This window comes from Bos taurus, chromosome 1, assembly GCF_002263795.3.
Source record: "Bos taurus isolate L1 Dominette 01449 registration number 42190680 breed Hereford chromosome 1, ARS-UCD2.0, whole genome shotgun sequence".
Taxonomy (NCBI): domain Eukaryota; kingdom Metazoa; phylum Chordata; class Mammalia; order Artiodactyla; family Bovidae; genus Bos; species Bos taurus.
In genome coordinates, this window is record NC_037328.1 from 65,428,486 (window position 1) to 65,441,648 (window position 13,163).

Consider the following 13,163-nt stretch of genomic DNA (forward strand, 5'->3'; position numbering starts at 1 on the left):
GATATGCCCTATGCTATACATCCCTGTGACTTATTTATAACCAGAAGTTTGTAACTCAATTCCCTGTACCTATTTTACCCCTTTCCCCACAGCTCCTTTCTAGCAAACACCAGTTTGTTCTCAGTATTTGAGCCTGTTTTCATTTTGTTTTGTTTTTAGATTCTATTATACGTATAAGTGAGATCATGCAGTTTGTCTTTCTCTGTTTGACTTATTTCACTGAGTATAAAACCTTCCAGATCCATTCATGTTGTCATAAACGGCAAGATCTTAGCTACTGTCATTAATGCTGCAATGAACATAGGGGTGGATACCTCTTTTCAAATTAGTGTTTTGTTTTCTTCAGGTAAATATCCAGAAGTAGTTGCTGGATCATATGGCAACTATTTTTAATTTCATGAGGAGCTTCCATAGTTTTCCTCTGTGGCTACACCAATTTACAATTACACCACGAGTACATGAGGTTCTCTTCTATCCACATCCTGGACAACACTGGTCATTTGTTGCCTTTTTGATGACAGTCATTCTGGCAGGTGTGATACAATATTTTGTGGTTTTGATTTGCATTTCCCTGATGATGAGAGACGCTGAGCATATTTTCATGTGTATGTTTTCTTTGGAAAAATGTGTTTTAAGATACTCTGCATATTTTTAAAAATTAGATTGTTTTTTGATATTGAGTTGTATAAGTTCTTTATATATTTTGGATATCCCCTATGGGATATGTCATTTGCAAATACCTTCTTCCATTCAAAGGACAGTATTTTCTTTTATTATAGATCTCCTGGGTTTAGGATAATATAGTTACTAATGTTAGGGCTAGTGTTTAGAGATCCGTAGGAAGAGGAAAGGAAATGAACTATCCCATGTACGTTTGTGTGCAGGGTTACTCATTCAATTAACACATTTCAGGATGCTATTATAACAAGCACATTTGGCGAGTCTTCGTGCATCACTAGTTGTTATAAAAGATAAAATACCTCTTTGTGTGCCTTATTGCGTATGGACCTATCACTTTTTATTATAAGTTTTATTTTCAGACTATGTAGAAAGTATAGAAAAAAGAAGAAAAAAATCACTTGAAGAGCACTACTGTCAGCATGCAGATTTAATATTATAAGCAGAGGTTTTCTATAAGCAGGTTATTATTATGAACATATACATGTGCATGTGTGCTCAGTCCCTCAGTTATGTCTGACTCTTTATGACCCCATGGACTGTAGCCCGCCAGGCTTCTCTGTCCCTAGGATTTTTCAGGCAAGAATACTGGAGTGGGCTGCCATTCCCTTCTCCTGGTGATCTTCCCAACCCAGGGATGGAACCCAAGTCTATTGCATCTCCTGCACTGTCAGGCAGATTCTTTTACCACTAGCGCCACCTCGGAAGTGCCCTGGTAGCTCAGAGAGTAAAGAATCCGCCCGCAGTGCTGGAGACCCAGGACAGATCCCCTGGAGAAGGGAATGGCTACCTACTCCAGTATTCTTGCCTGGAGAATCCCATAGACAGAGGAGCCTGGCGGGCTACAGCCCATGGGCTTGCAAAGAGTCAGACTGAGTGATGCAATGCAGGTACTTAAAAAAAAAGAAACATAAGCCTTTGTTTACACAGCTGGTTTTGTCTGAAATATTCTACCCAGCCTCTCCATTTCCCCTCTCCCATTGGCCTGATGAATTAATCTTTCAAGACTCAGCATCATTCTATATAAAAAGTCTTTTCATATTCTATACGGGCAGAACTAAGCACATCATTCATCATCCTCTGCAGCTCCACTGTTCACTCTCCCATAGAGCACTTAAAATACACTATGATATTTGCTTGTTTAGATTTTATTCTTGCTGCTTAATTTTAAGTTCTTTGAGGCCTAGGACTGGGTTTTACTTATTTTTTATTTCTAGTACAAAGAATAGGGTCTCAATTAGTACTTATTTATTGGCTAAAAATTTCCATGTTCTTACAGAATCTTCAGAAATATTTTTAATGTCTCCAAGTTCAGAGAGTAGACATAATGATTTAAACATTTTCTCATTATTAGATATTAGGGTGCTTTGAACTTTTCACTATACTAAGAAAAGGTTTGTTTAAACTTTTGTTTAAAATTATTTTGTTAGTATACCTTCCAAGAAATGAAATTAATATGTAAAAGGAAATGAACATTTAAAGTTCTTGATTTACACTGACGACTTGTATCTCGTTACTCTGCCACCAGCCATATACACAAGACTGCAGGTCTTACTGCACCTCAACAGTGTGCGGTTGCTTTTTCATCTTTGTTAGTTTATAAGAGGAAAAAAAGTGACATTTTTGTTTTAGTCTGCATTTGCTTACCTTCTGGTAAAGATACACATGCTCATCTTTGCAAGCCAGTTGCTTTTCCTCTCTTATTAATTATCTATTGACACGCTCTACCCATTTATCTACTGGGTTTTAGTGACCTTTTCATATAATAGATGCTCACGTAATTGAACCAAACATATTCTCAGATTTCCCTTTCATTTATTACTTTTATATACAAGCAAGGAAGAATTTTGAATACTCAAACTGAGCTTTGTCTTTATTCATCGCATTGCATCTGCTATCTATTACCTTTAGGGAATATTGTTGATTTTTGTGTTTGCAAGTAGGCTTGTTTATGTTGGAGGCACATAGCTAGGCATTTAGTTATCAGCTTTATACAAGGCTTGAATTTCAAGTTAAATTTAACTCTGTCAAAGTAAAAATTTCTATGCAATAATATTTTATAGCTCTCCATGAATTACCTTTTGGGTGTTTTGGGTGACAAGAGTTAGCTAACACGGGATGAACTTTACACAGTAAGAACAACTTAAGTGCTAAGAATAGTGGCTAACTTTAAGAATTTAAGGAGGTTCTAATTCTATGTTTTCATCAATAGAACTAACTTAGATCAAAAGAAAGCACTTGACTTGCTGGGTAAAAAAGTTCAAAATAATCAAATAAATGCCAGGGCCAAACAGAGTTGGTAATGTGTTAAGATCATTCCTTATACCAAAGGAACAAAGAGAAAAGAGTATGCGCGTGTTAGATTTTCAGAATTCCTTACTCAATTATCAAGTAACTCTATGGCATACAAACAGATTTCTAAATCCAAAGTCATTCCTTTATATATTTGTGAAACCCTCAAAATTTCACAGGGAAAAATAAGCCTTTATTCAAAAGTAAACTCTGAAGTTTAAATACAAAGGCAGATGAAGTGTAAAAAGTCTATTCTAATCTGTCAGATAGCAAATCACTGTTAAAAGGGAATTATAAAAAGACAAGAACTGATTGCAAATAAAGCCTAACTTCAGTGAATGTGTGACAGGATCAATCACTTTCCTGGTGGGTATGGCTATGTCTTCTGTTTTACAACTAAACTATAAGAATAATTTTAAAAAGTTTTCTATTGATAATTGCTGGATCACTTTTCCACATTTAATAGAGCAGCCAATTCAACCCTGTTGCATAATGCCTTGATTCCACAGATATATCCCTACCACTTAACTCAGTGTTATGTGTAATAGGTATTTAAAAATTGGGGTGGGGGAATGGACAGTTTCCACAAGATGTCAACATGAAGGGGTTGCTACATGCAGTAGAAAGGGAATTAAAAAATGACAGAGAGCACCCACTTTTACGTGTCATGAAAAACTGTGTTAGCTCTGTGCTGTGCTGTGCTAAGTTGCTTCAGTCCTGTCTGACTCTTTGAGATCCCACTGACTGTGGCCCACCAGGCTCCTCTGTCTCGGGAACTCTCCAGGTAAGAATACTGGAGTGGGTTGCCATTTCCTCCTCCAGGGGATCTTCCTGACCCAGGGATGGAAGCCAGGTCTCTTATGTCTCCTGGATTGGCATGTGTGTTCTTCATCACAAGCGCCAACTGGGAAGTGTTAACTCTGGATTCTTCTAAAACCTACTTGGTGATACTCTTGTGAGGTCCATTTAGACCACCACTGCTTTCTTTATCTGTGAAACTGAATGCTTTTATTAAATTAACTTCAGTATCACTTAAAGCTAAAAAACTAAAGATGACATAAACTGGATTATGTTCACAGGGTTTCATTATGCAACTTTCTGAAGGGAATATTAAATAATGCTCTCTGTAAAATATTTTGTAATGCAAAATAATCTTCAGGTAATCTGAAAAGGTACTCAAACTCCTCCCCACAGCAATTTTACTCCATTTGGTAAGGCTAATTTTCAAGTACGTCCTCTCCACCTTCAAGCATCTGACACAATGTTTTTGCTCGTAGCAAATATCCAAAGGTCAATTTAGAAAAGTACATCTATGAAATGCACCAGGCTGCCCTGGTGGCTCAGAGGTAAAGAATCTGTCTGCAATGCAGGAGATGCAAGAGACGCCGGTTTGATCCCTGGGTCGGGAAGATGCCCTGGGGTAGGGAATGGCAACCCACTCCAGTATGCTTGCCTGGGAAATCCCCCGGACAGAGGAGCCTGGCGGGCCACATACAGTCCACGGGGGTAGTAAGGGTCGGACACAACTTATCGACTAAACCACCACCACCACCACCACACGAAAAGCAAGGATGTCATCTATTCCAGGTTCTTATGAAGATTAGGAATGGAGGCTAGGAGAAACAGAAAGATAGTGAAGGGGATAGAGAAACACAGATTTCAATTCCAGTTCTCAAGTGTCCAAGGTAAGAATTTTAACACTAGGATTAAGCTGGGCTCAGCATGGTTCCAGCTGTTTCACAATATGGCCTCTATCTTAAAATTTCTATTTCTTACAGCCTAGCACATAATAGGTTTTCAATTAAGATTAAAGAGAACAAAGAAAAGAGAAATGCAGCTGAAAGTAAAACAGGACTACCACCTGTTATTTCATGAAATAGTATGGGTTGGTGTTTTGGATACGTGGACTTGCAGCTCAAACCAGTTCCGTCATTTACAATGTAAATATCATAAGCCATACATCTCTCCGCCTCACTTTATCATTTGTAAGATGGTATAATAGGACTGATCTCAGGGTTAAATGAGTTAATACCTGCAAAGTTTGGAACAGTGTCAATAATACTTGGAACAGTGTCATTCTTCCTAGTGCATGTTTGATTTCCTTAATTAAAATCTCCCAAAGGCAAGGTCCGCGCTTGTCTCAGCCCGGCGCTCAATTCAGCACTCAGTATCTGCACATCTTTTAAAACAAAGAATCTCTGGGCTTCTGTCACCCTGGAAACCGACGCAGAAACCTGCGAAAGCAGAGAAAACGCCCCGGCTCCGCGCCCCCCACCCGGACGACGCTGCCGCTCCGTTAAATTGAGCAAAGTCCTCTGGGAAGTGTAGTCTTTAAGACTTAAGAAGGAATTCAGCCACGAGCCGGAATCAGTTAGTCGGTGGGTCAATGGAGGGAGAGTGAAAGGGTAGGATTTTCGGATAACTCAAAAGTGTCGGGAGCCCCAGGGTTGTGTTAAGGTGCTCACCTGAGTCTCCCAAAACCAGTACCTTCACTCGATCCAGGGACGCCATCTTGTCATTGCCTTCCTGAGGTTAACGCCTATTCCGGGATTATAGGCCAATCAGAGCTGGGTTTGAAAGGTAGCGCCTTCAATGTTATTGGCCAATAGGAGCGTGACTCTTGATTGAAGGCCTCACTGTGGTGATTGGCCCACCTGGTTGAAAGTAGCGGGTGGTTTCTAAAGCTGGTCGCAGGAATAAATCGTTTTCTTTGACGCACAAGTGGCGTGGCTCGGATAAGCCGGTAGTTGAGGCGCTGAGGGAAGCTGTAGTGGGAGTGTTCGAGGATTCGCTTTGGTAAACCTTGTTCCCTGTTGTTCTCGGTTCCCTGGCCAGGCGCCACCTCTTAGGGTGCCTTCTCTTTTCGCTCCTTCCTTCTTAGCTATCCTCCTCCCCCTTAGCTACTTTCTTGATTCGGTTCTCTTCTTGGTCTTCCAAAGAACCATTGACCCCGGAGCGGCCCATGTGCGACCTCGGGTAGGACGGGCTTGACTGCGCCGAGTGTGTCCTCAGCTGGTAGAGTCTTAGGGAATTTAGGGTGTCGGGGTGTCACAGTGGGGAGGAGGAGAACGTTACCGGGCGCGTGGAGGCCAGCTGGTCCGGAGGTTTCGCGGTATTGTGTCACTTTATGTACGAAGGCATGGAGAGTACCGTGAAGTGTGGCAACAGAGAAAGCCAGATGGCTGTGTAAATCCAGGTTCTTCTGGAAGTGGAATAGAAGTAAACTGAAATAATCTGACAGGACTCCCCACATCCACTCCTTCCATTTTTTCTTTTACACGTTGCAGTCCGCATAAGCCCTTAAAAACACGAATTTGATGCTATCACCTCCTGCTTAAAACCATTTGAAGTTTAAGAAGAGGATTTCCAATACCCTGTCTTTTTCTACTCTGGAAGCCGCAGTAAAGGAAGTGAATTGAGGGGAAGCTGGGTGGGCATATTTGAAGAACAGGTGCTTAGCGGATCTATTGAAGTTTTGTGGGGCACTTGACCAGCTGTGGCATATGCTGGAAAGTCAGTGGTGAACAAGATTAAGCCCCTGGTCTCCGAGGTAGACATGGAGAAAGTATGTTCACTGTATTCTGTTCACTGTAAAAAATAAGGGGAGACTGCTGTGGGAACTTGTGAAAGGGGGCTCATTTAATCTACTAAGGGGAACCTGAGACTGTGTCTCTGAGGAAATGTCATTCGACATTTGAAGGATTGTTCGGAGAAGGGACTTTGGGCTTAGTTGTGGGGACAGGCAGAGAGAACAGCATGTGCACAGGCCTGAAAGTGGGGAACGCATGTGTGGCTGGTGGAATTGGAGAATGCCTGGAAAGGAGACTGAGGAGGATAGACCAAGTGCAGAGTGCATTCATTTCATCTTTGTTTCTCCACCTCTGTGCCCAGTGTTTGTATGATTGTAATACATATGGTTCAAAAACAAAACCGACTTGCCTTTGGGGCTCTGGGCTGGGTAGGGTCATAGGTGAGGCGGAGAGGTAACCTGTGAACTCTGAGGCTAAAAAAAGAGAAACATGGGCTGGTCCCCAGAGGTCACACACTCAGAAGCAACTCCTTCTGAGTTGGCAATCCAACTCCTTCCCTGTTTAGAAGTGTCAACTGCTCTTTAGTTAATTGTTTCTATGTGGGAACATGGTCACATTTTTCCCTCAGATATTTCCAATTTTCAAGACTGTCTGAAAATTGAAATGTGAAATCTCATGATTTTTAATTGTTGACCAGTAATACAGAAATTTTCAAAACATTCTTTGAATCAAGTGATATGGTAGATGTTGCCATACTGAGACCTCTAACCTCAGTATTATGAAATCCAGAGATTCAGGAGATTCAGCATAATTAGGGGAGTAGAGGTGACTTAGCAGCAGCAGAGGCAGTTAGGAGAGAACACATAGTCAGGAAGGAGGATTTTAGAATGTAGAGATTTTGAACAAGGTGATTCTTTGCTGAGCTCCAGTTTCATTTGTTCAGCTACCTCCTGGGTATCTTCACAGTAATATCCTGTGGTATTTCCTCAAAGACAAGCAACTAACACTGATTGCTTCATTTTTTCCAAATCTGTTTCTTTCAGGTGTTAATGTACTTCTCATAGTAGTACTTTTTTCTTCCAGTTACAGTCCCTTAAAACAAATAGCTATATGTTATTGTTTAATAGGTATAATGTTTCAGTTTTACAGAATGAAAAGAGTTTGGAAGTGGTTGGTGATGATAGGTGCATAACATTAAGAATGTATTTAACATTACTGAACTATTACTTAAAAATGGTTAACTGGTAAATTTTGTTATGTATATTTTATCGCTATTAAAAAACGGGGGGGGGGAACCCCCCAAATAGCTATTTAAAATTTTAAAAATACTTGATTTCCAGTATATTATTGGAATTATTATTGGGGCCTTTTGATTTTGTTTCTCTAATAAATTTTATTCATCCTGTCCTCTGGTAATTTCTTCTTTTTCATAGTATAAGTCTGTTTACTATAGCTCTTAATATCAATACTTCCATATGAATTCTCATTTAATCTCACACATCAATGCTATGAGGAAGGCACTGTTAATCTGGTAAAATGGAGGCTGAGAATTTTCCAGGGTCATAGGCTAAGAAATGGTGGAACTGGGATTCAAAGCCTAAACCTATTGGAGTCCTCATGTCACTCCCTTTTTCAAATCTTTAGTGCCCCTGTGATGTTTCAGGCAAAAGTAACAGGCTGAATGATAAGTAGTACAGGGCTCTCCCTGTATGGAATGTGCTTTGGTGGGGGTATGTAATAGCCAGGTACCCAGTTTGTTGGTAGCAGTAGTCAGTATATTTGTCACCTAAGGAGCTTTAAAAAAAAATCAGTGTGATGCCTAATCTGGCCCTCCCAGACCAGCTAAAACAGAATCTCTGGGAACGGGTCCAGGGTGGGTATTTTTAAATGTTCCCTGGGTGATTTGGCTTTACAGCCAGGGTTGAGAGTTGTTGGCCTGGAAAATGGAGTATATGGGGTAGAAGGTCAGGGAGGGGAATACAATAGTAGGAAATAATGCTAGAAAAGTAGGTTATCTTCACATTTGTCTGCCATCCTTTGGTTTGTTTCTGAAACCACATACTGTGTTCTGCCAATTGTTGAGCATGTAAAACATAACCTCCAAAAGTAGGTTCAAGTATGACATATAGACCAAGTTGGAAAGGAGAACAAAATACGTCTGTTAGTGTATTATGATACTGCTTTGGTGTTGAGCCCAGACACTTGCTTGGCATCCTTAAGCCTTGGGATGACAGAAAGCCTCAAGGACCACAAGTTTGGATCTAGGTGCTACTTTGTTATCTCTTATATTTATTCATGCCTGAGTATTTATAATCCAAAATATATATTTTATTATAACTATTTCCTTTTATTTTTCCTTTATTACAGGTCAGGTATTATATCCCTACCCCTGTATGTGTATGTTACTGGCTATTTAGAAATACCTTTATAGTACTATGGATGTAAATATATTTCTTACAAAAGAGGTATTAAATCTAATAGGGTTAATAACTACTGATTTTAAATAAAAGGATCAGGAGAAATTAGTATTAATAACAGTATGGTTCCCTATTGAAACAGTTCAATAGGATGTCTGTTAGAAATTTCCTTGTAGTGTAGGGACATACTAAGTTGATATTTAAGCACTTTATTAACAAGTGCTTTCTAAGCACGTTGGACTTTCCTGGTGGCTCAGACGATAAAGCATCTGCCTACAATGCGGGAGACCCGGGTTCAATCCCTGGGTCGGGAAGATCCCCTGGAGAAGGAAATGGCAACCCACTCCAGTACTCTTGCCTGGAAAATCCCATGGATGGAGGAGCGTGGTAGGCTACAGTCCATGGGGTCACAGAGTTGGACATGACTGAGTGACTTCACTTTTTTCACTCTAAGCACAGTACATTCTCATTAATGCACCACAACCTCATTGAGGCAGTTGATACTATCCTTATTTCTCAGAGAGTAAAGTGTGCCTTGAAGTTGTTAAGGAATTCACTTAGAATCACACAGCCACAAGTTCAAATCCCAGGCTCTTTAACAAGCACATGGAAGTCTAGCTCATGCTGGTTTAGGCTTCTAGAAGACCGTTCTCTGGGTACATTTAGCTTCTGCTTGTCCTGCAGGGGATCCAGTATTTAAGGGTATCTTGGTCTTTGTTGTTGTTTTTGAGAACTGAATAGCATTTGCTTATTTGGTCATTTATCTTTTCAAGGTTGGTAAACCGGTATGTAGTTGTTCATTTCTTTCAGATTTCTAACAGTAATTTTGCCAAACACCCCAACTGGTCATTATTTAGGTGTTTATTGGTTTCTTATGAATTTATTATGAGAGCATGACTGTGTAGAACATCCTACAATCTATCTTGGTAGAAAAATTTTACTCAAGAAAAGAAATAAAAACACTTAAAAGAATATGCTAACTGCTAACTAAGTTTCTCAGGGTTTTTTTCCCCCAGCATTCCCAAAGATCTGTAGCATTAAGAATAATGAATGAGACTTTGTTTAGCCTTTTTGAGTTTCTCTTTCTGAAATAAAGTGGGCTTGATACAATATATCATTGTATCATTGGTGTAAATAATGTTGCTTTTTGGAATTAAACACTCTGTGCTGTTGCTGTTGCTGTTAAGTCGCTTTAGTCCTGTGGGACTCTGTGCGACCCATGAAAAAAACCATTTAAGAAATATGTCAAGCTTTTTAGGTGTAATCTTTTGTGTACTCTAGAGGAATATCTTGTACTCTGTTACATGCTTGGGCATTATAAGTCTTTTAAAAACAACATTTTGAGTACTTTTGTGGTACTCCAAGAATACTGGTTATCAGCTACTTAATGGGTTGATTATTTTGGATTTAAAATGATTGCTTTGTCTGTATTCTAACTAATTTTCTCTTTTTTTTTCTGACAGTACATTTAAAGTTGAACTTTGCTGCTAAAGATGGCAGATCCAGATGTCCTCACTGAGGTTCCTGCAGCATTGAAGCGGCTAGCCAAGTATGTGATCCGGGGATTTTATGGCATTGAGCATGCTTTGGCCTTGGACATCTTGATCCGAAACCCCTGTGTGAAAGAGGAGGACATGCTGGAGCTTCTCAAATTTGATCGGAAGCAACTTCGATCAGTCTTGAATAATTTAAAGGGAGACAAGTTCATCAAATGCAGAATGAGGGTAGAGACTGCTGCAGATGGGAAAACCACTCGCCACAACTACTACTTTATCAATTATCGTACTCTTGTTAATGTGGTAAAATATAAATTGGACCACATGAGAAGGAGGATTGAAACTGATGAGAGAGATTCCACCAACCGGGCTTCCTTCAAATGTCCTGTCTGTAGTAGTACTTTTACAGACTTAGAAGCTAATCAGCTCTTTGATCCCATGACAGGTGAGATTTTTCCAGTTAATGAATCTTTCTTTTAAGTAACTTTTTAGGATAAAGTGTATATCCTTTATCTTAAATTGATTTACATAGTTTTTAAACTGATTATGTATATCATTGTGTGCTCAGTTGTGTCCAGCTCTTTGTGGCCTCATGGACTTGTAGCCTGTCAGGCTCCTCTGTCCATGGGATTTCCCAGGCAAGCATACTGGAGTGGGTTGCCATTCCCTACTTCAGAGGATCTTCCTGACCCAGAGATCAAACTCTCATCTTTTGCATCTCCTGCATTGACAGGTGAATTCTTTACTACTAGCGCCACCTGGGAAGCTCTATAGTACAGTATAGTATAGTGAAGTCGCTCAGTTGTGTCCGACTCTTTGCGACCCCTACCAGGCTTCTCCGTCCGTGGGATTCTCCAGGCAAGATTACTGGAGTGGGTTACCATTTCCTTCTCCAGGGGATCTTCCCGACCCAGGGATCGAACCCAGGTCTCCTGCATTGGAGGCAGACGCTTTAACCTCTGAGCCACCAGGAAAGCTATATCATTATTAAAGGGAATATATTGGTGTAAGTAAGCATATAGTCATTCTTAGTCTTAATGTCCTATTTGTCATACTACTTTTAGGAGCTATTGCAAAGCATTTCTCCTTTACAAGGGAATTTACTCATCCATGGACTATTCTTTCACCCATGGCCCTTCCACCTCTTCTTCCACTCCCATCCCTTATTTACAACTGCAGCCTAATCTAAAGGGTTTACTTTCCCTACCACTTTGAGGCTATTCTGACTTACTGAGTTTACTTTTGACCTCTTCATTCAACAAATATTTGAGCACCTTCTTGTGCCAATCACTGCCAGACAGTTATAATAAATGCTTATTATTAGTACTTACATACTTGGTTAGTAGAAGTGCAAAGTGCTCTCTGGAGGACATAACTAGGGCAGCTAATCTGGTTTTGGGAAGGCCTCTGAAAGAAGTTAAATAGCAGGGACCTAAAAGATAAGTAAAAGTTAACCAGATGAAATAAGAGGAAGCACCCTTTCCCCTTAGGTTAACAATATATATTTAGTTTCTTAACCAGTCGTTGATGGAAGAGAATTAACATGAGTTATAAATTGCTTCATTTGATTAAATACTTAGTTTTAAGGATTTTTCTGATCAATACAAAATTTAAAAAATGTGTTTTCTTAAAATACATCTAACATTAACATGAGAAACTTTAAATTGCTGACTTGTATAGTTGTGTTGCTATTTGTAAATTGGAAAATAGACTATGGTTTTACTAATTACTCAGTAGATCAATTTTGTATTAAAAATCTGTAAAAACCTATAGAAAGAATCACTGCTATTATGTTAGATCGTCCCTTTGTTATGACTGAATTCAGAAATACAGGTGACTTTTTCATTCATAGATATGACTTTAAAATAACTGTCTAAAAATATAATCTAAATTTTTCACATATGAAATGTTTTATTGTAAAAAAACTACAGGTTTGTGTACATGTTTAGTTGTGTATATATTATATATTGTACATGGTAAAGAATTTTTAAAGATTTTTAATGGGAAATAATACCAATATCAATTAAGATTATTAGCAAAAAGAGCATGATGGCCTATGACTTTTTTCCTTATCTATTGTGAAGCAGTCATTTTGGATGAAAAATCATTTAAAGAATTCACATTTGTGTTAAATATTTAATTTGTTTAAACCTAACTATTTACTTTGAAAGGGCTTGACTAGGAGAGGTCTTAGTTATAAGAAAATCTTAACCATCCTGAGTACTGCTGAGTGTACTATAGAGGAAGATTGTAGATTATATCTGGAGCTCTTTAAAATAGACTAGAAAGTCTGATGATTTTTTTTGCTGTTTACTCTAACAGATTTCTTAAAGGAGCTCTGGGTTTTGGTTTTGTGATTTTCTGCAGATGTTGGTGTTACAGTGGGCGTCTTCGTCACTCTTGACTGCAGTGGAAGGTGTTATCCAGTCCCTCAGAGAGGGTAATTTAAAGTAATATGCTTCTATTACATTTACTCAACCTGATTCTTATTTAATTTCATGAAAGTTTCTAAAAGGAAGTTATCCCACTGCTTATATATCAGTATTCAGGAGTTTGATTCATGGTGCTCTTCAAATTTTACCTAGGGTTTATGTCTGAAAGAAATTATTTGGAATTAACAGGTGGCTTGTAGAAGAAGTGACCTAACCAAATACAGTCAAGAGATTATTTGTGTGAAGGAGTTGAGATAGAGTAGAGAGCATGAATGGAGAAGGCAATGGCACCCCACTCCAGTACTCTTGCCTGGAAAA

General features: G+C 39.1%; 2 protein-coding genes and 1 non-coding gene across 7 annotated transcripts in view; 1 reads left to right on the plus strand and 2 right to left on the minus strand.

Moving 5' to 3' along the window:
- The window catches only part of RABL3 (RAB, member of RAS oncogene family like 3), a 46,295-nt gene extending 40,810 nt beyond the window's left edge, over positions 1 to 5,485 (minus strand). The window contains 1 exon segment of the mRNA NM_001076806.3: positions 5,436 to 5,485. Within this exon segment, the coding sequence (NP_001070274.2) occupies positions 5,436 to 5,481 (46 nt within the window). The 5' untranslated portion in view covers positions 5,482 to 5,485.
- The window catches only part of GTF2E1 (general transcription factor IIE subunit 1), a 40,806-nt gene continuing 32,888 nt past the window's right edge, over positions 5,246 to 13,163 (plus strand). For 2 of the 5 annotated variants that reach the window (XM_059886062.1, XM_024991325.2), the window contains exons 1-2: positions 5,720 to 5,946; positions 10,381 to 10,858. In XM_059886062.1, coding sequence (XP_059742045.1) covers positions 10,411 to 10,858 — 448 coding nt within the window. In that variant the 5' untranslated portion in view covers positions 5,720 to 5,946; positions 10,381 to 10,410. Of the gene's footprint in view, positions 5,349 to 5,719; positions 5,947 to 10,380; positions 10,859 to 13,163 lie in introns of those variants that run through there. The other 3 variants (XM_059886064.1, XM_059886061.1, NM_001103294.1) reach the window with 3 other exon arrangements.
- Positions 11,315 to 11,387, minus strand: TRNAW-CCA (transfer RNA tryptophan (anticodon CCA)). The gene has a single exon. It is a non-coding gene; the product is annotated as a tRNA-Trp (tRNA).